The sequence below is a fragment of the Columba livia genome, chromosome 5, assembly GCF_036013475.1.
Source record: "Columba livia isolate bColLiv1 breed racing homer chromosome 5, bColLiv1.pat.W.v2, whole genome shotgun sequence".
Taxonomy (NCBI): domain Eukaryota; kingdom Metazoa; phylum Chordata; class Aves; order Columbiformes; family Columbidae; genus Columba; species Columba livia.
In genome coordinates this window covers 39,682,384-39,706,754 of record NC_088606.1, presented here as the reverse complement: position 1 = coordinate 39,706,754, position 24,371 = coordinate 39,682,384, and the positions used below count along the sequence as shown (strand labels likewise).

Here is a 24,371-nt window from a genome sequence, read left to right as displayed (position 1 = left end):
GCTCCAGACCCTTCACCAGCTTCTCTGCCCTTCTCTGAACTCGCTCCAGCACCCCAATGACTTTCTTGTTGTGAGGGGCTCAAAACTGAACACAGGATTCAAGGTGGGGCCTCACCAGCATGGCGTACAGCGGCACAATCACCTCCCTAGTCCTGGTGGCCACACTATTCCTGATACAAGCCAGGATGCTGTTGGCCTTTTTGGCCACCTGGGCACACTGCTGGCTCATGTTCAGCCGGCTGTCAATCAACACCCTCAGGTCCTTTTCTGTCAGGCAGTTTCTAGCCACTCTTCCCCGAGCCTGTAGCGCTGCCTGGAGTTGTTGTGACCCAAGTGCAGGACCCGGCACTTGGCCTTGTTAAACCTCATGCAACTGGCCTAAGCCCAATGATCCAGCCAATCCAGATCCCTCTGTATGGCCTTCCTACCCTCGAGCAGATCAACACTCCCACCCAATTTGGTGCTATCTGCAAACTTACTGAGGGTGCACTCAATCTCCTCATCCAGATCATTGATAGAAATACTATATCGAACTGGCCCCAATTCTGAGCCCTGGGGAACACCACTCGTGACTGGCTGCCAACTGGATTTGGCTCCGTTCACCACAACTCTTTGGGCCTGGCCCTCCAGCCAGTTCTTAACCCAGCAAATAGTACACCCATCCAGGCCATGAGCTGCCAGTTTCTCCAGGAGTTAATACATAAGTCACCACAGGGAAAACACAAATGCAAACCATACCACGGCTGATTTGGATTAACAACTTTGACTTCTTCAGAAGCATAGTTTTGAAGTCAGCTGCATATACTTTTTACTGAATAAGTTTCTTTAGATTCCATTAATTCCTTTGATTCAGCAAAAATCCTTATAGACATTGATAAATATGTACTATTTTTTAACCTTTGAGAGTGAATCTTAAACGGCTTACCTTGCTGTGCTGGGTCTTAGTATAATGATAAAAGAACATATTGAACTCCTTCAAGCATTCATCTTTCAGTTCATAAACTCCATGGCCAGACACACCCGGTTTCCTTACAGAGAAATATTTCATGACATAATGACAATCATGACATACAGATTAATAATATATGTTCAGCACATCTTTGAATGTAAACAAACCGCTACCACAATTTATTCACTAAGGAAATATTAATAGGAAGTGGAATAGTAATAGCTGCTTCATTAACTTATACAGAGCATAGAGTGAGTACAGTTATTAGTCTTTAATTTTCAAGGCTGCTTACTACTGTAAATCCTACCCAGCAGCAAAATATTTCTAGCCTATACCATCTACAGCACACCATATAGCCTCTGACAGGTAAATTCTTTTTAACTTTATGGCTTAGAATTTCAGACTTTAGATGTTATTGTATAAAACTGTACTGTGAACTGGCTGAAGGAAAGAAGCCAGAGAGCTGTGGTCAATGGGGCAGAGTCTAGTTGGAGGCCTGTATCTAGTGGAGTGCCTCAAGGGGTCAGTACTGGGACCAGTACTATTCAATATATTCATCAAGGACTTGGATGAGGGACCAGAGTGCACTGTCAGCAAGTTTGCTGATGACACCAAGTTGGGAGGAGTGGCTGACACGCCAGAAGGCTGTGCTGCCATCCAGTGAGACCTGGACAGGCTGGAGAGTTGCGCAGGGAAAAATTTAATGAAATATAACAAGGGCAAGTGTAGAGTCTTGCATCTGGGCAGGAACAATGCCAGATTCCAGTATAGGTTGGGGAATAACCTGTTGGAGAGCAGTGTAGGGGAAAGAGACCTGGGGGTCCTGGTGGACAGCAGGGTGACCATGAGCCAGCACTGTGCCCTTGTGGCCAGGAAGGCCAATGGCATCCTGGGGTGTATTAGAAGGGGGGTGGTTAGTAGGCCAAGAGAGGTTCTCCTTCCCCTCTACTCTGCCCTGGTGAGACCACATCTGGAATATTGTGTCCAGTTCTGGGCCCCTCAGTTCAAGAAGGACAGGGAACTGCTGGAGAGGGTCCAGCGCAGAGCAACAAAGATGCTGAAGGGAGTGGAGCACCTCCCTTATGAGGAAAGGCTGAGGGAGCTGCGTCTCTTTAGTTTGGAGGAGACTGAGGGGTGACCTCATTAATATTTACAAATATATTAAGGGTGAGTGTCACAAGGATGGAGCCAGGCTCTTGTCAGTGACATCCAATCATAGGACACAGGACAACGGATACAAACTGGAAGACAGGAGGTTACACTTAAATATGAGAAGAAACTTCTTCTCAGTGAGGGTAACAGAACACTGGAACAGGCTGCCCAAGCAGGTTGTGGAGTCTTCTACTCTGGAGACATTCAAAACCCGCCTGGACACATTCCTGTGTAACCTCATCTAGGTGTTCCTGCTCTGGCAGGGGGACTGGACTAGATGATCTTTCGAGGTTCCCTTCCAATCCCTAACACTCTGTGATTCTGTGAAAATTCATTACTTTCTTTAACTAAGTTACAAAACAAGCAATACAAAGAGCTACTTTTCAACCAGCGAGATTTTTTGAATCCTCCATATAATTCCCAAAGCAAAATCCTTAGTTAAACCAATAGTTGCCCTTGATTAAACATAAACAAGCGAGCCACATGACATTCCAAATAAGATATATTAAACCAGCTAAAATTACAAGACACTTTTGTGACAAAAATAGCAGACATTTGAACTATTTTTTCTCAGCTGCTACAATTTATTGTTTTGTATTTGCATACATATATGTTAAAAAGAAAATTAACTTCTACCTGAAAGTTACAGCAAGTTAGCAAATTTATGACATCTAAACCAACTATTAGGTGGTGATTGTCAAAGGTACAATGAATTGTCAAGGCTCCCAACCATCTTTGAAATAAAATGAACTTTTGAAGATTTTCCCAACAGGACTTGAGATAACTGAACTCCTCAAGCTGAATTTGAAGAAAGAGGGCAGCAAAAGGAGAAAAGCAGGAGTTTTGGATATTCCGTATACTTTTCTTTCCTATGCATATTTGAAAGTGTATAGATTTCAAGAATACAAAATATTAGCTGATCAAAGACTATGTAGTGCAGCTTGTTTAACCCATATAATCTAAGAGATCTTATTTCATGTTCAAGCTACTTATAAAACAATATTAAGCACTTACTTAAATGTAGCCACTTTATCAATTACATTCTCCAAGCCAGTTTCATAGTTCTCCTGGTAAAAGATTTAGTTTGGGATAAATATATAATGATTCAAATATCTTCAGTATTATGCTAGGTGTAACAAAAATAGACATACAGATGTAGATCAATTCCTTAATTCATGAATGAATATATTTTGCCCACTGTTATTCAGAAAACAGATATTCATAACTGACAAGTTATAAGAAGTACCAAAGATGGATCATACTTTCATTTAATCATGTACATTTTTATTTATAACAGAGCTGATCTTCAGAAACAGAGAAGTGCCTTAAACAACCTCAATGAAGGGAAAAACCGAGTTGTAGTCTCTTGAATCAGTGAATGTGGATCATCCATTACTGGTTTCTAATAATATTCCAGACTACTTAATTTACAACAAAACTAAAGGCATTTTGCATTAATTATCAGCCCTCAAAACTTGCACAGGCAAGGGATATATAATCCATATCCCTCTTCTTTGCTTGAATTTCAACAGTTGGAATAGAATGATAAGGAAATCTGTGCTTTCAAAGAGACCTGTACAATACTTGACTTCCAATGGATCTGCACAGGTTTAAATGATCAAAATTACAGGATCAAATTTGTTTACACAGGGCAGAATAGAATCCGGCTGCATGGTCCCACAGGGCCAAATGACAGAATTTCAAAACTTTTCTTTTTGAATCTAGGAGAAGTACAGCTGAATATTCTAAAAAAAAAAAAATCCACCTCTTCATCAAAAACTACAATCCTTATACAAGCCTTTCAGATTAGACCATACTGGAATCCCAGTCATTTACCTTTGCACCACTAAGGTGTGTAAGCGCCTTTTTAATGTTATTTTGTAATTCTGAAACCAACACTTGAGCTTTATAACAGAAACAAAATGCTTCCACATAAAGATATGGAAGCTAAAGAAGAAAAAGACATAAAACAAGAAAAAGTAAATTAAGGAAAAAAGTAAATAAATCCAGACTCACATTTTCAGGCAAGGACTTGGTAATTGCACTGTGAGCCATTGGTTCAATACACAGTAGATGGATAATTTCTCTCATTATAACATCTTCTTTTGTCACATTACTCACTCCAGGTACATATCTTTCCCCTAGCAGAGTTAATAAAAAAGAGAAGAACGGCAAATATAACAGTTATAAGGCAATTTAGAATTTTGTGCAGTGGTAATGCTATTGTGGGGATATTTCATAGTATAAGTTTACATACACTGGAAACTTAACCCAAGTGTCTGAGAGGAAAAATGTTTTTTTTAGACTAGCTTCCTAACAAAATGGGCTGAGATAGAGTTTCTCTTCATATTCTGCTCTAATAGTCAACTATTAAGTTATCTCACAGCTTTTTTCACTATGCAACTCCTATTGCTTCTGGTTGACAGAAACCTGTGTTACCGAACCATCTATTTAAAACATGCATTCTCCAGTAACCTCTCCATACAGTCTACACTAAAGAAAGTCATCAAGCCTGTTTTGTCAAACTATAACAATCCATCATGACACTGGCAGAGAGAAATGAAACTTACCCACAACATAGATGAGAATCTGTAGCATCTCTTCTATTAACACGTTATATTGTTTGATTAAATCCTACAAGAATCAGAGAAACCAGTTTTTGAAAAAGCAGGCAGGAAAATCTGTCCAATGACACCATGATCAGCCTTTAGGTGCACTGCTTCACTGAAGCACTGCACTGGAAGAAGAAACAGAGGAAACCTCCATTCTAACAAGCTAGAAAAAATGCCTGTGCTTGTAGTGGAGATGTTATTGGGCAGTTAAAGTGCAAGAGTCACAAGCAGGAAAAGAAGCAACAGCTAAAAATGTATTCCCAATGAAGGGTTATAATAAAGTTCAACCCTCAAGAAGTAGCACAAAAATCCAAGAAACTTCTAGCTAAATAAGAACACATAATATGGCTTAGAAGACATTGAAATTTTATAGAGAAGTCATTTAGATGGATTTTGGTAGATGTCCTATGAAATAAAGGTCAAAGAGGGCAAAACCTGTTTGCTAATTTTGAGTAAGCCACTACAGATGCCAAATACAAAATCATTTATCTAACCACTAAGTGCTGTGTTGAATGACTTTTAGTGTGGTCATAAACAGGCAGTTAGCTACAGTAGCTAGTTTTTCTTAATAATGTTCCATAAACTCAAAGTAAACAAATTAACCAGCAGAAATACTTGTCACTTACCTGATCTTTGGTGGGCTTGAGCTTTTTGAAAGCCTCAGCAAGCTCGTATCGCTGCAGTATCAACAGGAGGAACTGGTTTGGATCCATAAGAGACGCACCTATCTGTCAAAAAACCCAAACTAATATGAACATCGGTTACTATTACAATTCTTCATTAATTATGAAAAACACTCTTTTACCAAGAACATTTTTAAAAATCATACAGATTTATTTAAAATTAAAACAAATCCATCAAAATTATATTAATCAAGCACAAAGTTATTTAGAACGTTATACCTGGAGCATGATGATGTCTTTATCATACATTTCTTCTCTACATTTAACATCTTGATAATAAAAAACCTGAGAAATAGGAGAACAAAATTTAAGTAGAGAAGTAATGCGAAGTAATACAGTATCAAATGTGCACCAGTTAATGTCTGAGACTTTTTCAAACTGTACAGCACAGGAAAAGTCCCATGTTGAATAAGGGAAGTCCCATGTTTCTTTCAAAACGAAAGTATGCTTTGATAGAAGTGAAAAACATTTTTTTCCCAATCCAGAAAAAGCCTGTGTCGTACTTCTTCATACCCCCTCTTCCAAGACAACGTAATTCTAACAGTTGCTACTGATTAAAGTCAAAACATCTTCCTTCTCCTACCCCAGTTCTCAGAGAAACAATTCTACAGGAGGCTATCAATGTTTGCTCTGATTTCAAAGGGTCCAGTGAAAGGCAAACACAGAAAATTTCTGCCATCAAAGAAGAAAAACAAAATAAAAAAGGGAAGCCAAAGCAAGCAAAATAAAAGCACTTAAGGGCAGAATCTTAGTTTCATTCTTGCAACAAAAAAGCTCAAAAGACAAGTATCATGAAATGCTTGCTACATCCAGTTAAATAGTACTCAAAAGTTTAACATGAGATTAAAATAGTTTAACCTTTGCATATAATGATTACCATACACTGGGAGGTTCTTCTAACATTTTATATTATAAGCAACAGTACTAACAGTACTTATGCAGTGATTTCTTTATCAGATCTGCAAGCACTTTCCAGTAGATGTCAGTAACATTAGCACCATTTCACAGAGTCAGAAACAGTCATAAGAGAGATGAAAATATTTGTCTAATGCAGGGAGGCAAACCATTGATGAAGCTGGAAATAAAACCAGGTCATCTAAGTTGTCACCCAGAAACCTTTCTGTTTAGAGTGAGAGTGACCTCCATGACCTCTTTCTGCGCAGGATGAAACCACCACTGGCAGCATTACTGAGAAACACTTGCTACCCCATTAGGACTGACTCACTACTGTATAATATGCAAATGTCACTCCAGTCTTAAAAATGGGCAAGACGGAATACGCAGGTAACTATGGACTGGTCAGCCTCACCTCCATCCCTGGGAAACTGATGTAACAACTTATCCTTGGTGCCATCTCAAGGCATATCAAGGATAAGAGGGTCATTAGGGGCAGTCAACATGACTTCACCAAGGCAAGTCGTGCTTGACCAACCTCACTGACTTTTATGAGGACATAACGAGGTGGATAGATGATGGCAGGGCGGTGGATGTGGTCTACCTTGGCTTCAGTAAGGCATTTGACACAGTCTCCCACAGCATCCTTACAGCTAAACTGAGGAAGGGTGGTCTGGACAATCGGGTAGTGAGGTGGACTGCGAACTGGCTGAAGGGAAGAAGCCAGTGAGTTGTGGTCAATGGAGCAGAGTCTAGTTGGAGGCCTGTATCTAGTGGAGTACCTCAAGGGTCGCTACTGGGACCAGTACTATTCAATATATTCATCAGTTATTTGAATGAGGGAATAGAGCACACTGTCAGCAAGTTTGCTGATGACACCAAGCTGGGAGGAGTGGCTGACATGCCAGAAGGCTGTGCTGCCATCCAGTGAGACCTGGACAGGCTGGAGAGTTGGGCGGGGAAAAATTTAATGAAATATAACAAGGGCAAGTGTAGAGTCTTACATCTGGGCAGGAACAATCCCAGCTTTCAGTATGAATTAGGGAATGACCTGTCAGAGAGCAGTGTAGGAGAAAGGGACCTGGGGGTCCTGGTGGACAGCAGGATGACCATGAGCCAGCACTGTGCCCTTGTGGCCAGGAAGGCCAATGGCATCCTGGGGTGTATTAGAAGGGGGGTAGTTAGTAGGCCAAGAGAGGTTCTCCTTCCCCTCTACTCTGCCCTGGTGAGACCACATCTGGAATACTGTGTACAGTTCTGGGCTCCTCAGTTCAAGAAGGACAGGGAACTGCTGGAGAGAGTCCAGTGCAGGGCAACAAAGACAATTAAAGGAGTGGAGCATCTCCCTTATGAGGAAAGGCTGAGGGAGCTGGGTCTCTTTAGCTTGGAGAAGAGGAGACTGAGGGGTGACCTTATTAATATTTACAAATATATGAACGGTGAGTGTCACGAGGATGGAGCCAGGCTCTTCTCGGTGAACCAACCAATGGTAGGACAAGGGGTAATGGGTTCAAACTGGAACACAAGAGGTTCCACTTAAATTTGAGAAAAAACTTCTTCACAGTGAGGGTAACAGAACACTGGAACAGGCTGCCCAGGGAGGTTGTGGAGCCTCCTTCTCTGGAGACATTCAAAACCCGCCTGAACACATTCCTGTGTAGCCTCCTCTAAGTGTTCCTGCTCCGACAGTGAGATTGGACTAGATAATCTTTCGAGGTCCCTTCCAATCCCTAACATTCTGTGATTCTGTGATTATAGGGAGTACCTGGCTTATCAGGGAGAGCCCATTCCGTCTCCACATCTCTGCGACAACCTGAGCAACCAAGACAAGACATCGCAAAGGATACTCTACCAGCAGCTCCACTTGAAACTCTTCCTAGAGTTTAAAAAACAAGAAAAAAAAAAAAATCAAGCAAGAACAAGCCTGTCAGTGATTTTAAAAGCGTTAAGTCCTAATGAACAGACATGTTTTCAGCTGCAAAATAACTTTTGTGTGTGTCATGAAAGTCACGAGACATAACTTTACACTTTTTCCTTCCCAGAGTATAAATCACAAGAAGCGTTTGGGGGAGAAAAAAAAAACACACACAAACTTACAGGAGAAACAAACTCGTGCAATCTTGAGATGGTTCCAGTCTTGCTTAATCGTACATGAAGACCTACAAAATCAACAGAAAAAGTCAGAAAATAAATCAAAATCAGTTAAGTTTCTCCTCCAACCCATTCTAAATGTTAGCTAAATCATCTACAACTCAAGAGAATTACAGAAAAACAAGTCCAAGTTTATTGAGGAAAGACTTGTTACTTTCCTTTTTTTTTTTTTTCTTTTAAAAATAAATGAACTGTGACATTATCTCAACAGTTCTTATCAGTCTTACAATCCATTTTTTTAACTAATAAATATATTCATTTAATTAATTAATTAAAACCATTTAAATTGAGATGCTAAATAGCATTAGCAAAATTTTAATTTCACATTTAAATTGTACATCAGTAATAATTCAATTTCAAGACTACAAGGCCTATCAGATAGTATTGGTATCAAATGATGTGATAAAGAACCTACAGCTTAATAATTGCGTATGATTTTATTTGCATTTTAGAGAAAGCTGTGATCACCCACTGCTGTGGTCCTTTGGAAATCTCTCCTGGCATGCTGCAAACGTATGTCTTTTAGGAGAAGCATTTTAACAGCCCTAAGATATGTGTGGTTGGAAAATAAATTCAAGATACAGTAATAATGAACACTAATTTAGGCAAAACTGAAGAAGTCAGTAAAATATGAAACTTTTCCTTCTTGCCTTTCTTGTCTCTCTCCTGTTTAAAAAATGTCCTCCAACCTCCATGGAAAATGTGGTTTGTTGGGTTTTTTTGGGGTGTGGTGTTTTTTTTGTGTGTGTGATTCATTCTTTTTGCTGGTTTTTTGAGAGAGAGAGACACCTTCCCTTAGTGCAACATCTGGGGAATCCGGTTGCCCGATCATGAGACTATCAGAAAGTCAGAGAGCAACTGATCTGCAAAGCACTTAATCTAACTGTTTTCTAGAATAAAGAAACAGAGATGGATGATAAATGTAATTCAAATAGCAATCAAAGCAAAACGCACCACCTACCAGCAAGGGTCCTAGACAGTGGCAAATGTATGCTGACAGGATCTGCAGACACTCGGTAAGGTCTGCTCTCCAGGGTGTGGCCACACAGGTGAAACACAGTCTTCTCCCGTGAACGGCCATTTGTGCTGCACCTTATCACAGCTTTATGACATTCACTGTAGGCCTTGAGCAACAATTCTTCCTAGAATTTGAAATAAATGCACAGCCTTATATTTTAAAATCATACGTATGCACTAAAATTCCTCACTTGTTTTTTCTGACAGCATAAACAGTTACTAAAAATCCACAATAGAATTACTGCTCTGTTTCTTAATACTGAGAAGTACTGGAGTGGAGCAGCGGAGCATCCACTAAAGCTAACTGAGCATATGCTTCTGTCCAAGAAGTCACTCTGTCAAATGCTCTAAAATCTAGGTGCATTTTTAAAAACAAACAAACAAACAAGAAACCCACATCAAAATATCTTTAAGTTAACAAATTTTACATCTTCCTCCCTTCCCCCAGCACAGGGATGAGCTCCAGCACTGATTAACACTACTTACAGTGCAATTACCCAATTACTGCAGTTTCTGAAGTTCACTTTTGCAATTATAAATGAAAACCATGTGCTTCAAAACTTTAAATCTTGACAGCAATACCATGAACCTAGTTCTCCAAATCCTGAATTGTATATTTTCTCTTTGATTTGCCTGACACCCTGTGCAGCTTTGTCAGCTAGAAGATTATATTCTTCTGAGATCCCTTCTCTCTGTGTCATACCACAGATTAATCCTTTCAGACTCATTTTTTGTGGAGATCTGTATTGAACAATAGCAAGCTTTTTTAAAAAGCTGCTATTTAAAAAGCACTCAGGAATATCCACAAAAGGCACGCATGTAAGAACCCCAGACAATTGCTATACTTACATCACAGGCACACCATTCCTGGAACATCAAAAGAATGTTCTTGAGCTGCATCTGAATAGCAATAGCTGCTTCCCAGTCAGGATCCACCTCAATGTGCTGACCAATCTGTCTTTTTATCTCCTCCATTCCCTGAAATGGAGATGCCACAAAATACTCAAGCTATGTCAATGATCACAGGCTTAAAACAACAGAAAATCCCATAAGCAAATGGTAAAATATAAGTTGTTCAGACACATGTAGCTAAAATTGACTAATATTACTTCTAGATAGTAAACTTTACATTTTCACCCATCCAAGACAGGGATTGAAGAATTTACCATCTTAATTGCATGTTTTTATACACAATATTACTATGGACAAAAAGATGAGCAAATAAAAGTGCTGTAATGTCTTCATAAGAGGACATTAGAAAGAAATCATTTAAATGTGTTGTACCTGCATGCATGTTAGAATCCTCAGGAAAGAAACAAATCCTTCTAGAAACCGCGCCCTCAGACGGTCTGTCCATAATGTAGGCTTGCTGACTAAGACATACCTGGCCCAAAAGAAAACATTATCATTTTTTGCTCAGATTTCTCTTCTGCTAATGCTTGTATTTAAAGTGTTCTTCGTATTAAAATATTCAACTGCATCGTCACACTACATCACCCTCCCCATCTCAAACTCCTATAATTTTCACCAAACATTAGACTCGCTTGATGCGACTCCACCATTTGAAATTAATAGATTTTTTAAAATTCCATGGTATTTGTGTTGGTTTGCTTTTACAATGCTCAGTTTATTAGAGTAATTTGGGACCTGTAAGAGTGGAAAATGCTGTGGAGATGAGGATTATACAACTTTCCCAGAATAATAATGAATAGAAGCCAAATTTGCTTTACCATCTTACAGTAGATATATTTTGTTTACTAATTCAATTGCTATATGGAATGATATCAGTGAAAATAATAAAAAATTATCTTTACAGAATATAATTTTGGTATTTGAAAATTTTAAGTTTCCACTTAAAAATAAAACATTAAGGTTTCATGTGGGGTTTTTGAGGGGTTTGTTTTTAAAGCAGTTTTATCATCAGATTCCTGAATTGACACAGCTCATCCTACTGCCAGTTCTCTAAGAACTGCTCGAGCTTCTTAGCGTTACACTTACCTGAGGTCGTATATTACTGCATATACCCGGTTCAGCTTGTCCTGACTGTAACCTTGGAAGTTGAACTTGTCATTTTTGTCTAGGTACTCTGGAAGCACTTCTAGGAGTGTCTCTGTAATGGTGGTGATAACGTTTTGCTCTTCAATAAGATGTCGGGCCTGCAAGAAGAAAATTAAAAGTTCTTCTTCCTATTTTTGTGGAAGAGAACTTTCAAAATATTTTTTCCTTTAAATCCAGACTTTTTAATTAGAAATTATTTTAAGCATTTGTAAAGAGTTCAGGCTACAAAAACTCCAATAGTATTTATCAGGTATGAACGCAGTTTCCGTGAATTTAGCACGTTAGTTCACTCTGACAGCTTCAGTGTAACAGACATGCTATTTTTTCTAGAAAGATCATGTATAAAAGGACTTTTACACTAGCTTTTCAGGCAAAAAAACATATAACCTTTTAAACCTACAGGTGTTCTTTCCACGCCTCAGGATTGAACATATTTCACCCCCACAAAAAGACATTTAACCATTTTTTTGGTCCCTCCCCTCAAGTTTTTTAAGTTACACAGAAGGTAAATGTGAACAGCAGGTTCATACAGAAAGCTAACACAGAGAATGACACTGCCTAACACTTCTACTTATTTGCATTCCCTCTGTCTTTTGTAATGAGTTTTCACCAACTCAAGCTCCTGCTTTCATATTGGCCTTAACAAACCTCAAAATCATTCCTTTTGAACTCAGCAATGCATAAAGACTGTCTGCCAAGCACAGCAGTCTGCAAAGGTGGCACTGCTAGCTACATTTCCAGATGAGTCAGGCTGTACATACCAGAGTAGGTACGGTGAACATCTGAACTGAGAGTGCTGTCACAGAGAGAACTCTGTCGTGATCATCACTGATGTATTCTTTTTGCAATGCCTTGTAATACTAGGAGAAGAGAACATTGGGGAAATAAAATAATATAGCAACTGTTAATTAAAAAAGTTTCCCTTTTTGTTTGCAGTAATTACATCTTAATGTCCTTCTTCATTTCTAATATATATGCCCCACTGCCTTAATACTGAAGATAAGTACAAACCTAACTGTTCTGCCAGACTGGAACAAAACTATTTTTTCTCCTACAACCAATCTTCCCCAGGAAAATAAATTAAATATCTGAAAAAAAGGATAAATAAAGATATTGATATTATAAAGCACGTCTTCCTGGAGTGAACAGCATGGATAGTTATTCAACAGCTGTCTATAAAAGGTGTGTACAGTGAGCAATGTAAGTCTTTGTTTGCTTTTTTTCAGTCCAGATAAAACTATCAAGTGTCAGTCATCTTTATCAAGATTAAAAAGGCTCACCCTAATACAAAAAACACTGATAGCTAGTAAATTTCTTTAAAAATTGCATCTTATTTTTTAAAAAGAAAGACCAGTTTCAGTTGCAGTTCATCTGCCATTTCACAAGATACACAGAATACTAACAATACTGCATTCAAAATGAGCATATATACATACATAATTATAAGGAACAAACCAATGACATCGGAACACACTCTATAAAGGCTAAGCTAGTTGTTAAAGCTCTGCTTATTGAAAATTCATTATTTATATTGAAACATTTTCAGGTTTGTGGAAAATTTTACAAAGCTAGTAAGAATTCATAGCATAAAAAACAAATAACAATTTACCTTCACAAATTCCACAGCAAAAAGTTTTTTGTATTCCATTTCCATGAAAAAACTACTGAAGATAAGTTCATGAAGAACCTTCCTTGCCCCTGTGAAGAGTCAATACAATGCACATCACTTTATTGTACTAAGATGCAGCTTTTTTGGAAAAGAACAGATTATTAAATTATAATTAAAAATCATCAAAAGCCCTGAAATAGTTACAAAGTATATGAACAAAGTTGCTCCTATATTTTTTTCTATATTTAACATTTATTGGTATGTATTTAAAACACATGGTAAGCATCAAGTCACTCATAGTCAAACTACACCTTGTGAAAAGATTATTCAAAATATATAAAGCAGGAAAAATTTAGGAGGCAAATACGTAGCCAAAATATCAATTATCTCAGCCATGCAAATGTATCAAAAACCATAATATAAAAAACTATAAAGAAATGTAACTCCACCAGCATAGCACTCATTCACTTTCACACAGTTGTTACATACACAAAAAATTAATTTGCCTCTGCAGCTTACAGTAACATGGATACACAAACCTTTATGAAGTTTTGCATCCCATAGCATCAACTTGCTTATGAAGCATGGCTTTTCAGATCCAGCTTCTTCTTTGAGACATATTTGACAAAAGATCTGGCGGAAGTCACCTACAGGAATCGAATTATTAAATTTGTAGAAGAATGCTTCAATAATTAAATTATATGAGCCAACAACATGAGAATTACTGAATTTTGTTCTTTAAAAATAAAGGGAAAAAAAAGGCATTTAAGTTCAAATTATCTTTTAGCTATGCTTTCTCTCAGCAAACATACTCCCACATACCCTCTCCTTAGGTATTTCTTCCTGTTATTCTTACCTACTTTATTAAATAAATCCAATGACAGAGAACAGAGAAGAGTATTTTAAAATCAAAACATTTCGACAGCTTAGCAAAGCAGATCCATAGGAAGAGTTCGCCATGTCAGCACAGAAACACGCAGGCTAGGAAAGTTTAAGCTGGTCCCTGCAAGTCAGTCTTTTGCAGAATTTCAGAACATTATTTTATATTTTCTCGCACCTCAGTAAATGTAGGAATTGCTGAAGCAGTTCTGGGGATCCACATATCAGTCACCCATGAGTTACTCACATTCAGAAATGAGCTCTTACATTACTAATTTCAAAAGGAAAAGCAGACTGTCACAAATCAATTCCTGACAACCTAGAAATAAATAGTATTGAATCCTTCTTGATCCATGTTCTACCCCTGGAAGCAAAACCAGCAAAAGAACAGGAACCACCAGACTCTCATAAAACATATCAAAGTATCAGTTAACCTATAACAATTTCCTAATCCACAATGCTACACCCAACACGGGAGACTTCTTTTTAGTTTTAGCTTCTCTCATCAGCTAAAAAGGGAATGCTTAAAAATCTAAAATTTTAGGGATTTGTTGAGGCACTGACACCAACTTGTCTATACTCACTGAGTCAAGAGCTGAATAATAAGCAGTTGGTGTTTTAAATAATCTCATAAAATTGAAAGTAATAAGAAAAAATATACAGGAAGAAAAATATGGATAAAATTCAAACTTTCTATAGAAACCCTGACATAAACCATGACACAGTCAAAAATTTGTACCAATTACAAGAACTGTCTGAGAAACTCAGAGCAGCAAGAAAATACCATCAGTGAAATAAATACGAATTTGAAAAGGACAGAAAGCTAAAATTTGTAAAAGATTGTAAAGGATTATACAAGGGTACAATTCCGATATCTGTATTCCTAGGGGAAGATCAGAAAGTAAGCATTTAGGGCGGGGAAATTTAAAAAAAAAAAAAAAAAAAAAATATATATATACATACATATATATATATATATACACACATATACATATATATATATGTATATGTGTGTATATATATATATATGAGAAAGAACTTAACTTTATTATCCAAGCTTAGAAAATAGTCTGAAGCAGAACAACAGATTTAGCCTATCAAGGGGAGGATAAGCAGTGAGTAGAGCTTAATCTACTCATATTTGTACAGTCGAAATAAATTTCATAATGGCTTAGTTTCACAAAACACAGGTATGACAAAACACAGTAACAGAAATGAAAGTTAGATTGATTCAGAACTTGTCTTTAAAATCGTGAGCATGAAACACGAGAACAAAATCTGAAAGCTCAAAACAGACTTTCTACTACTGGACAAATTTTTAAATTAAGACTTTTGTTTGTTTGTTTGACTGACAGTCTAATTAATCACAGCTATCAAATCTGAAGCAGGAATTAATTTGAGCAGAGGATATATGCTTTCACTGACGCAGATGTTCTACAGCCTTCCAACAGCATGGCAGAGAACAGCTTTTAAGCAAAGCCACTGAAATAAGGCCTGTGATGCTGAAACTGAGGGTAATAAAACTTCCAGAGGAACAGATGGAGCTCAAGCAGGGAAAGAAGGAAGCAAGAAGGAACAGAAAAGTACTGCTATTCATAACCATACTGATGGATACCAGTGCCCACACCACTGTATTATTTATTAATTTGGAGGACTGTGAAAATATTTTAATAAGGGAATACCATATATAACATGGCTAAAGACATTTTTTAAAGAGAATTAGCCATTCAAATACTGACATGGCATTATTGTAACAAAAATCAGTTATGCTTACTTGAATAGCTCATGAGTTTGTTCAGCCAAGAACCGAGGCGCAAGGCAAACTTCTGGTGAGCCATAACATCAGCGTGCAGAACCTCCACATGAAGTGGCCGTTGGGAAACATTTTCAGAATGCCTCTAGGAGTCAGGTAAATATTAGTGGATATAAAATAAAGATAACATGAATTTTCATATTTGTCTTTAGCATTCATTACACCTCCCAAGCACATGTTAGCGGCAAACCCTAACAAAAAAATACATCATTTTTACATTTTATTTCTGAAGATACCTATCTATACCAAATATGGTGGCATAAATTACATTTCAAAAAGTTCACAGGCAGGTCATAAAAGCATGGAAGTACTAAGTTAAAGACTGTACAGCAAACAAAGAAGCCTTCAGTATTAATAATTATGAGGTTGATTTGTCTTTTAAATGAGAAAAATATTTTAGGCAGTTACCTTGATTTCTTCTTTGACTTCCTGACAAGAGGCATAATGTCCTGCCTTAACAGCTCTACGACCCTGTTCAAAGAAAATACTGAGCATGAGACCAACATAAAACCAAAATGTCACAACCCTGATCCTTGTTATGTTTTTTAGACTCAAAATAAAAACATGGACCAGTTATCACTCATGGTGCTTTTAGACATCTAGAAGCAAATAAAAATTTACATCATCATCTTTATAAAAAAACTATTTTAATTATATTAACAACAGAACAACAAAGTCTGGGGATCTTAATATTATGAGATAAGGAAAGTTCACACAAACATAAAAAGAGACAAAAGGGATTTCTGCAGAGCACTTTAAATACAAACTAAATCAACTTTCTTCTTAGCACAAAGTACACACATCCTGATTTATTTTTTTACAATCTTTCCTACTATTTCTTACTTCTGTATATTAAATAGCAGGGTATATTATAAGTGTGGGTTTGATAGTTTTTTTCAATAAAGCCAACAACAGGTCCAACTTAGACCTCAAATTCCACTCAAAGGAAATCAGAAGTCTGGACTTCCAAAACAAGCTCTCTACATAGCAGAATTGTACCCAAGAAGAGAGGAAGTACCTGTATGTTATGGGACTGTTATAATTAAAACAATATAACCTAGCCCTGTGGTGTAGCAGGTGCTTTGTACAATGAAAACTCTGATCAACTCTGGATCTAAAATTTAGGTTTCAAGCAAAGGGAACCTCCATAATGGAAACCTTTAAATGTTCCCCTATAAGTATGGATGTATATACATATTTTACAAAACCTGCAATTGCAGGACAAGCTCTGTAATTACATTAAGACTGACTCTACTAACTAAATACAACTAAACTTTCATTTAAAAAGGAATTCTAATATTAGGAAGATGCTTTACATGTAAATATACAACAAACACATATACATCTATAGCCAAAGTGTCTCTTGCTGAACACATGTAAGTTTTCTATTTCTGTGAGGTAAAAAAATGTGGTTGCAATTAATATAATTCAAACACTGATCATGCTTTTTTCTCTATTATGGGAAAAAAATTTAAAATCACATTACTAGCTGAAGGCCTTGGCACAGGACACTACTTCAAAAAATGAAGCAGTGAAATTGTCAGGTGCACCCACATTCCTTCATGAATTCTTCCTGGTTTCATTTGCTTAATTTGAAGTTTTAAGATTTTCAAATGAAGTCTGAGCCAGAATGAGCACGAATTCTTGCAAAATGTGAAGTATTTTTCCAATTGAATATAAGTGAATATGCGCATTGCTGACTTGTATATTTGTCAGAAAAATACCATGAAAGTAAAACATTAATCTTAACTGAGAAGAAAAAAAAGGTAAAGAAAATGAAGAAAATATGCCAAACATGAAAGGAGCATCTTCAGATAAATCAGCTCTTTCCTTTCTCAAGAAACTGGGTTTTGGCCTGAAGAAAAAAAAATGAATACAGTTTAAAAACTTTCTTGAAGCAATTTCTGACTAACAGTTACTCTGCAACATGCCGTTTTCTCTCCTCAAGCTCCAGCATCCCAAAAACAAAGATTCTATGATCAAGAGACTATAATAGCACTTCTTAATGATTAAAAAGTGACTCTTCCATATCCAGAATGAACTAACCTCTTTATCTATGGCAGTAGTATGCAACTGGGCTTCCCCGAGTTCACAGCCAAGTGCCCTTTGCAGGCTATAGATGACATGATCGTAAGAATGATGTTCATCATTGAAAAGGACACAGTAGTAGCTGTCTACCTTCTCTCTACTGGGAAAAAGCCAACATATCATCATACAAATAAAAACAAAATTGTAAATAGCATCCTACCCAATAAAAGCAACAGCTCACTTGATAACTTGAGAGAAATGTCAAATAGAAAGAATTGTAGAAGAAAATTAAGCATGTTCTTCATGTCCAAGACACACACAAAATATCCCCCACCATCTATACCAGAATAAGCCACAGAAACCACATGCAAAGTGCAAAAGAGTTACTTGATTATTCCATTATTTCCTCTCACTGCTATTTTATGATCTCATTTGTCTTTTTAACATGACACACAACAGTCTTTTCCCACTTGGATGGAGCACAAACATTGCTTTTCTCATGAAGTACCAAAGCTTTTCTCTATATAACTGTAGGTCAAAAATGCTACAATGCTGTTTACAGGGAATTTTGGCACTAATATGTTTGCAGAAGTGTAAGAATACCACAGACAAAATTATTATCCAAGTTTCTAACACCTTGAAGAGAAAGCTGGAAATACTCCCTACCTAATTACAAGCTCCGGAGGCAGTTCCTTCTCTTCTTCCCATACAAGCATATCTACAATGTATTTTATCACCGAGGGAAACACTCTCCTAGAGTGCTCCATGATTTCTTCGTTCAGCTGACATCCAGAATTCTGTAAGACAAGAGATAATAAATTTTTAAAATAAAAAAAGGGTTGGCAGAATACCTTATTGCTAGATTTGTTTCAGGGAATTAGCCTTTTCATTATTTTCAAGTAAACTAATCTCAACTAATTCCTTATCTTCAAAATTATTTCATCCTAAGGGCTCTCAGTAGTATTCCAACCGTTTCATCTACCTTTTTTAACACATCCAGTTTTTATCTAGGAAAAGACTACAAAATGTCTCAGGACATTTTTTTCAAACTAAAGTTTTAAAAAGCTGGTTAACAGCTTTCTATACACCTCAAGATATTAAAAGTTTGCACACCAGACAAAAATTCTTCCCCTGCATTGCCTGTGTAGGTATGCTGTCAAACATTTATGACACTCCTTGAACAGAATCATCCAAGGAAACCTAACTGTTCTTTTCAGAGACCTCATCCCAGCTCTAGAAATCATTCAAAATATCCCTGTGAACTCAACGCATTTCCCACCTACCCAGATAAAGGTCATTAAGTGAATTGTCTACATGTAACATTATTAATCCTTTCCATAAGCATTTAAGCAGGAGAAAAAGTAAGGTTATAAACTAAGAAAATAATTACCAGATCTGTACTTAATAATGAAGCAGTCAATATTCAGGAAACAAGATACAGATAAATTGCAAAGCCATTGTGTGACACGAGGGCTTTAATCCAAAGGCCCCGATGATATACCACCTTCCATTCAGCATATGCATATATAAATGATACATAACCTTGTTATCAATGTTAATGCAACCAAATCCGGTAGTTTCATATAAAATATGACTCAGAAACAGAGGCTGATATTTTCTAGAGTATTTACACAAAGTTACTTATAATTGTAGGATCACCCAAACTGCCTACAAAATCTGAATACATGTTGGTTTCTCATCTTTTGTCACTCTGGTAAAGATGCTTTCCAAGAATAAAGCTTTTCACATGTGACTTTTAATCCTAAAGTACTAAGGGAACTCACCTCTGGAATACACAATCTGACAGACATTGAATATAAGAAAACAGAGATAGTGACGTGTTTAATATGTAGTTAAGCATCATGTTCTTGAAAACTTCTTAAATCAACTATACAGTCACAATCATCCATTTATGAAGAAGATTACTTAAAAAAAAAAATCATATTGTGTTCATATGACAGAAAACCTGAAAATGTCGTGGAAGATAAGTAAAAATGCATTAACATGACCAATTGCTTCCAAGTCTCTGAACAACAGTTTTCTGACTGTTGTCTCTGCATTAGGAGAATAATTTGGAGTCAAATGTACTATCTAAAATGTCTGCTAATGAAATCATGGTCTATAAATATGCCTGTGTGTACATACTTAATTTTGGATAAGCTTGTGCTAAGTCTTGATAATTAAGAATGTAAATGTCTGAAGCACTGATTTTTCCCAGACCGACAAAGCGATCATCATCTTAAAATTTGGAGCAGAATAAAACAAAACATAGTGCTAAGAATATTCTAATTGAACTGAGTTGTAAATAAGCTATTTTTTTTCCAGTATTTCTTAACAGTTTGACTTTTTAAGCACTAAAATACATTACACAAAAATTATACAGCTGGAGGAAAATATAAAGCTGTGCACAAAGACACTCTCATCAAGAACCTGTAGTAAGACATGACATTCTCCTTCGGTCTGTAGAAGAACTCAAAGGAAACCGCATCAAAGGATTTACCAACTCTTGAAAGTGGGGATTGCACTCATACAAATACTGAAAAGTTAAATGATGCAATGCCACCTCCAATGCTATCCACATAAAGAGAAGTCACAGTAAAATGAAATTAAGACACATCTAATGTAAATTGAAAGGGTAAAAATAAAATTTCCTTGGGACTATGCCCCAAAATGTGTAGGTATTTAAGTCTCAGGTAAAGCTTCATACAACAAACCTCTGGAAGAATGAACAAAGTATGTTCAGATATCTAAAAACAACTAATAACCTTTTAAAAAAAAAAAAAAAAAGTGCCTGGGAAGTATTTTTACTTAATCTCAGACATAAATTCTTAAAATTATCTGCTTTTAAAGATACATTCAGGCAAAAAGGTTTTTATATTTCTGGCAGAGTGAAGACACTTATTTGGAATCAATAAGGAATGGATGACTCCTAGAAGTCTGGAGTGGGGATTCCAAAATGAAGGACTGCTTTTCTGAGCTCCATATTACAAACATAATAAGTTTTGTAAATATCTCCTCAACGTAAAACTTATTTTCGAAAAACAAAACCAAAACAAAACTAAGGTTCAATTAGGATTTTTGCACCGATACTGTATTTTACTAATACTCAAAATGCTGGTGCTTACCTTTGATCTTGTAGATTGACACCTGTCCTCTACTAAGGGCCCATTTTTAAAAGGAGGTCATTCTGTAGATCAGACTCTAAACTTAACTAACCTTTCAAAAATAGCAGACAGTTCCCAAGCACATTTTTACCATGTTCTGCATAGCAGACAAACATGCTGCAAACAGACCCCTCTTCTTGTTTGCTCTTACTTGATCAGAGTAAGTTTATAAACTGCCTAGCATAATATATCCTCTGCACTTAAGAGTAATTAAAGGAATACTACTCAGAATCCTCTGGAAAAGAGTGCTTTTTGTTTGACAAGCATGTGATAAACTGCTATACTATCAGAAAATATGCTGGAAAAGAAATATGCAAAATGTCTGTTCCAAATGCACCTTACAACTCATTTAATAAGCACTATATGCTGAGAAAACTCCTACATTATGAATGTCCTTGATTCTCCGAACAGAGAACAAACTATGAGGTAATCCATAGATCCATGAGCCTCTTCATCATAAAAAAATCCCTGACAGACAAGTCTTTTATTAAAAAAGAAAGACGGTCATGCAATGCAATCTAGCAAATAGCTACCTTTAGTATGTATTAATGTACTGATGCATTTCATTACTGTAGTGGTTGTATGATTTGGACAAGGGAATAGAGCGTACTATCAGCAAGTTTGCTGATGACACCAAGCTGGGAGGAGTGGCTGACATGCCAGAAGGCTGTGCTGCCATCCAGTGAGACCTGGACAGGCTGGAGAGTTGGGTGGGGAAAAATTTAATGAAATATAACAAGGGCAAGTGTAGAGTCTTGCATCTGAGCAGGAACAATCCCAGGTTCCAGTATAAGTTGGGGAGTGACCTGTTAGAGAGCAGTGTAGGGGAAAGGGACCTGGGGGTCCTGGTGGACAGCAGGGTGACCATGAGCCAGCACTGGGCCCTTGTGGCCAGGAAGGCCAATGGCATCCTGGGGTGTATTAGAAGGGGGGTGGTTAGTAGGTCCAGAGAGGTTCTCCTTCCCCTCTACTCTGCCCTGGTGAGACCACATCTGGAATATTGTGTACAGTTCTGGGCCCCTCAGTTCAAGAAGGACAGGGAACTGCTGGAGAGAGTCCAGCACAGGGCAACAAAGATTAAGGGAGTGGAGCATCTCCCTTATGAGGAAAGGCTGAGGGAGCTGGGTCTCTTTAGCCTGGAGGAGACTGAGGGGTGACCTCATTAATGTTTATACATATGTAAAGGGTGAGTGTCACGAGGATGCAGCCAGGCTCTTCTCGGTGACAACCAATGATAGGACAAGGGGTAATGGGTTCAAACTGGAACACAATAATTTCCACTTAAATATGAGAGAAAACTTCTTCTCACTATCAGAACACTGGAACAGGCTGCCCAGGGAGGTCTCCTTCTCTGTCTCCTCTGGAGACATTCATAACCTGCCTGGACACATTCCTGTGTAACCTCATCTAGGTGTTCCTGCTCCGGCAGGGCGATTGGACTAGATGATCTTTCGAGGTCCCTTCCAATCCCTAACATTCTGTGATTCTGTGATACTTCTGCCCTTTTACTAGAGAGTCTATATATACTGACTGTACAGTAACTACATATATAGACAACAAAACTACTGTAACAAGTAACTTTCTACTTCTCCAATTTAAAATAATTGTCTAATTATATGTTTTCTATCATTGACAACTCTCGGGTAGCACCCATCATAGGAGTATGTTCCAGTTTACTTGACAGCAGTTGTAACGCAGCTTTGGATTCTCACAACTCCATGACAGAAGTGATGATCAAACAGATTCACTGCAAACCAACCAAAGACCTTATCAGAGACTGGAAGAGGAAATATTACTTGAAGAAGCATGAGAGGTTCCCTGTTCCCTTATCATCACAGGTATGATTACAGTTCTCAATAAAGTTTAAAACCAAGAGATCCTGTGCTAGCTGCTGTCATTATAGATGTGATCTATCCTTTAGCCTTATCTCCATTGGATACAAATGGCCTGAAGTATATTCTGAGCAGTTTATCTTCATGCAAACAGAAATAAAATGCTGTGGACTCTGAATGAAGTTTCCTCCCAAGCTTTGGTTTTGAAAAAAGCCCACAAAATTTGAACATTGTGATTTTTAACAACAGTGAAACAGCTTTTGGGTAAAACTTTGATTACAGTTTTGGTGTTTTTCCTACTATTTGTTTTTGGATACTTTTAGTGTTACGAAAAAACTGTTTTAAAGGAAAAAGAGGTAAAAAGCAGAATATGCTGTTACAGATACAAATACCAGTTTCCTTTGCATGAAGTCAACATTTCATAGACAATTTTAGGTGGTCAGAGTTGTTGAAACCAAAAAATACTATTATTCTAAAAAGTAAAGTGCTGAAACAGCTGTTAGAAGATCTCATACAGAGATGTATACTTTAAAGCTGGGAGATACAATCTCTTTTGTTTAGAATCTCTTTGTTAAAGTTCTTAATGTGCCCAGGTCCACATTATTCCAGGTATTGGTGTGATTTTTTTTTGTGAGCCATCACAGATGAAATCCATCATGTATGCTAGCTACTGTCTGAAAGATGAACTGGACAAACCGGTCACCTGACACATAAGTAATCACTTATCTAGGAGCAATGGAGATTCTGTGGCTGGAAACAATTTTCAAGTGGAAGAATAATTAATTCTCAACTGATACCTGAATATTTTGTCTTAAGACCATTGCTAAATTCTCCTCGTGATACGGTAAGGACCTCTCAGCAATCAGCTAGGAATCTGATACCAGGCATCTTAAGTTTCCATAGTATCCAAAGGCAGCTTTGAAGCTGGTAGAGAAGTTGCGTCTGCTCTCCCATATGTCCTTATTAACAGTACCAGGAATCTACCATTAAAAAAAAAAAAAAAAAATCCTATTTTCCTTTCCACAGGAACTGTGCTGGTTTCTTATTCTGGAAGCACCCCTAGAATGTGCTGGAAAAGGTATTAAACACGTATGTAAAATAGTAATGGTGATGGCAGTAAAATTAACCCTATCACAGATATTTCAGGGTATTTTAATATCGTGGAAACTATTTGGTTCTTTTGATTACAGGTTTTTGCAAGTAATAAGTAGGTATCAGCCTCACACACGTATCACATAGCTCAGTACTCAGGGATAAGCACCGCACAGCAGAACAGTTTTTACTGAAGTAGAAGCAGGTGAGCATTACAGTGACAAGCTCCAAGTGCCAATCAGATCACTCCTTCTTGGAGCTTCAACTATTTTTATTTCTGAAATCCACTAAGGTTCATGGTTTTTTGAAGGATGAACAGGTGAGGGAAAACTTTGTCTCATTTTTCTGTAAGACCAGTGTCTTTATTCATTTTCCATTTGATTTTTTTGATGGATATGAAGAACAAAACAAGGAGAAATTAGGGGTATATTTGCAATG

At 37.2% G+C, this 24,371-nt stretch overlaps 1 protein-coding gene across 4 annotated transcripts in view; it reads right to left on the bottom strand.

Annotated features, from left to right (window-relative positions):
- The window catches only part of UBR1 (ubiquitin protein ligase E3 component n-recognin 1), a 73,777-nt gene that overhangs the window by 32,795 nt on the left and 16,611 nt on the right, over positions 1-24,371 (bottom strand). For 2 of the 4 annotated variants that reach the window (XM_065065875.1, XM_065065877.1), the window contains exons 5-23: positions 18,512-18,642; positions 17,864-18,005; positions 16,226-16,288; positions 15,779-15,902; positions 13,665-13,772; positions 13,126-13,214; positions 12,278-12,376; positions 11,457-11,614; positions 10,743-10,842; positions 10,308-10,436; positions 9,403-9,583; positions 8,388-8,449; positions 8,056-8,166; positions 5,616-5,681; positions 5,340-5,441; positions 4,672-4,735; positions 4,118-4,242; positions 3,116-3,168; positions 926-1,028 (exon numbers count right to left, since the gene is read on the bottom strand). In XM_065065875.1, coding sequence (XP_064921947.1) covers positions 926-1,028; positions 3,116-3,168; positions 4,118-4,242; positions 4,672-4,735; positions 5,340-5,441; positions 5,616-5,681; positions 8,056-8,166; positions 8,388-8,449; positions 9,403-9,583; positions 10,308-10,436; positions 10,743-10,842; positions 11,457-11,614; positions 12,278-12,376; positions 13,126-13,214; positions 13,665-13,772; positions 15,779-15,902; positions 16,226-16,288; positions 17,864-18,005; positions 18,512-18,642 — 2,010 coding nt within the window. The remainder of the gene's footprint in view (positions 1-925; positions 1,029-3,115; positions 3,169-4,117; positions 4,243-4,671; positions 4,736-5,339; positions 5,442-5,615; positions 5,682-8,055; positions 8,167-8,387; positions 8,450-9,402; positions 9,584-10,307; positions 10,437-10,742; positions 10,843-11,456; positions 11,615-12,277; positions 12,377-13,125; positions 13,215-13,664; positions 13,773-15,778; positions 15,903-16,225; positions 16,289-17,863; positions 18,006-18,511; positions 18,643-24,371) is intronic. The other 2 variants (XM_065065876.1, XM_065065879.1) reach the window with 1 other exon arrangement.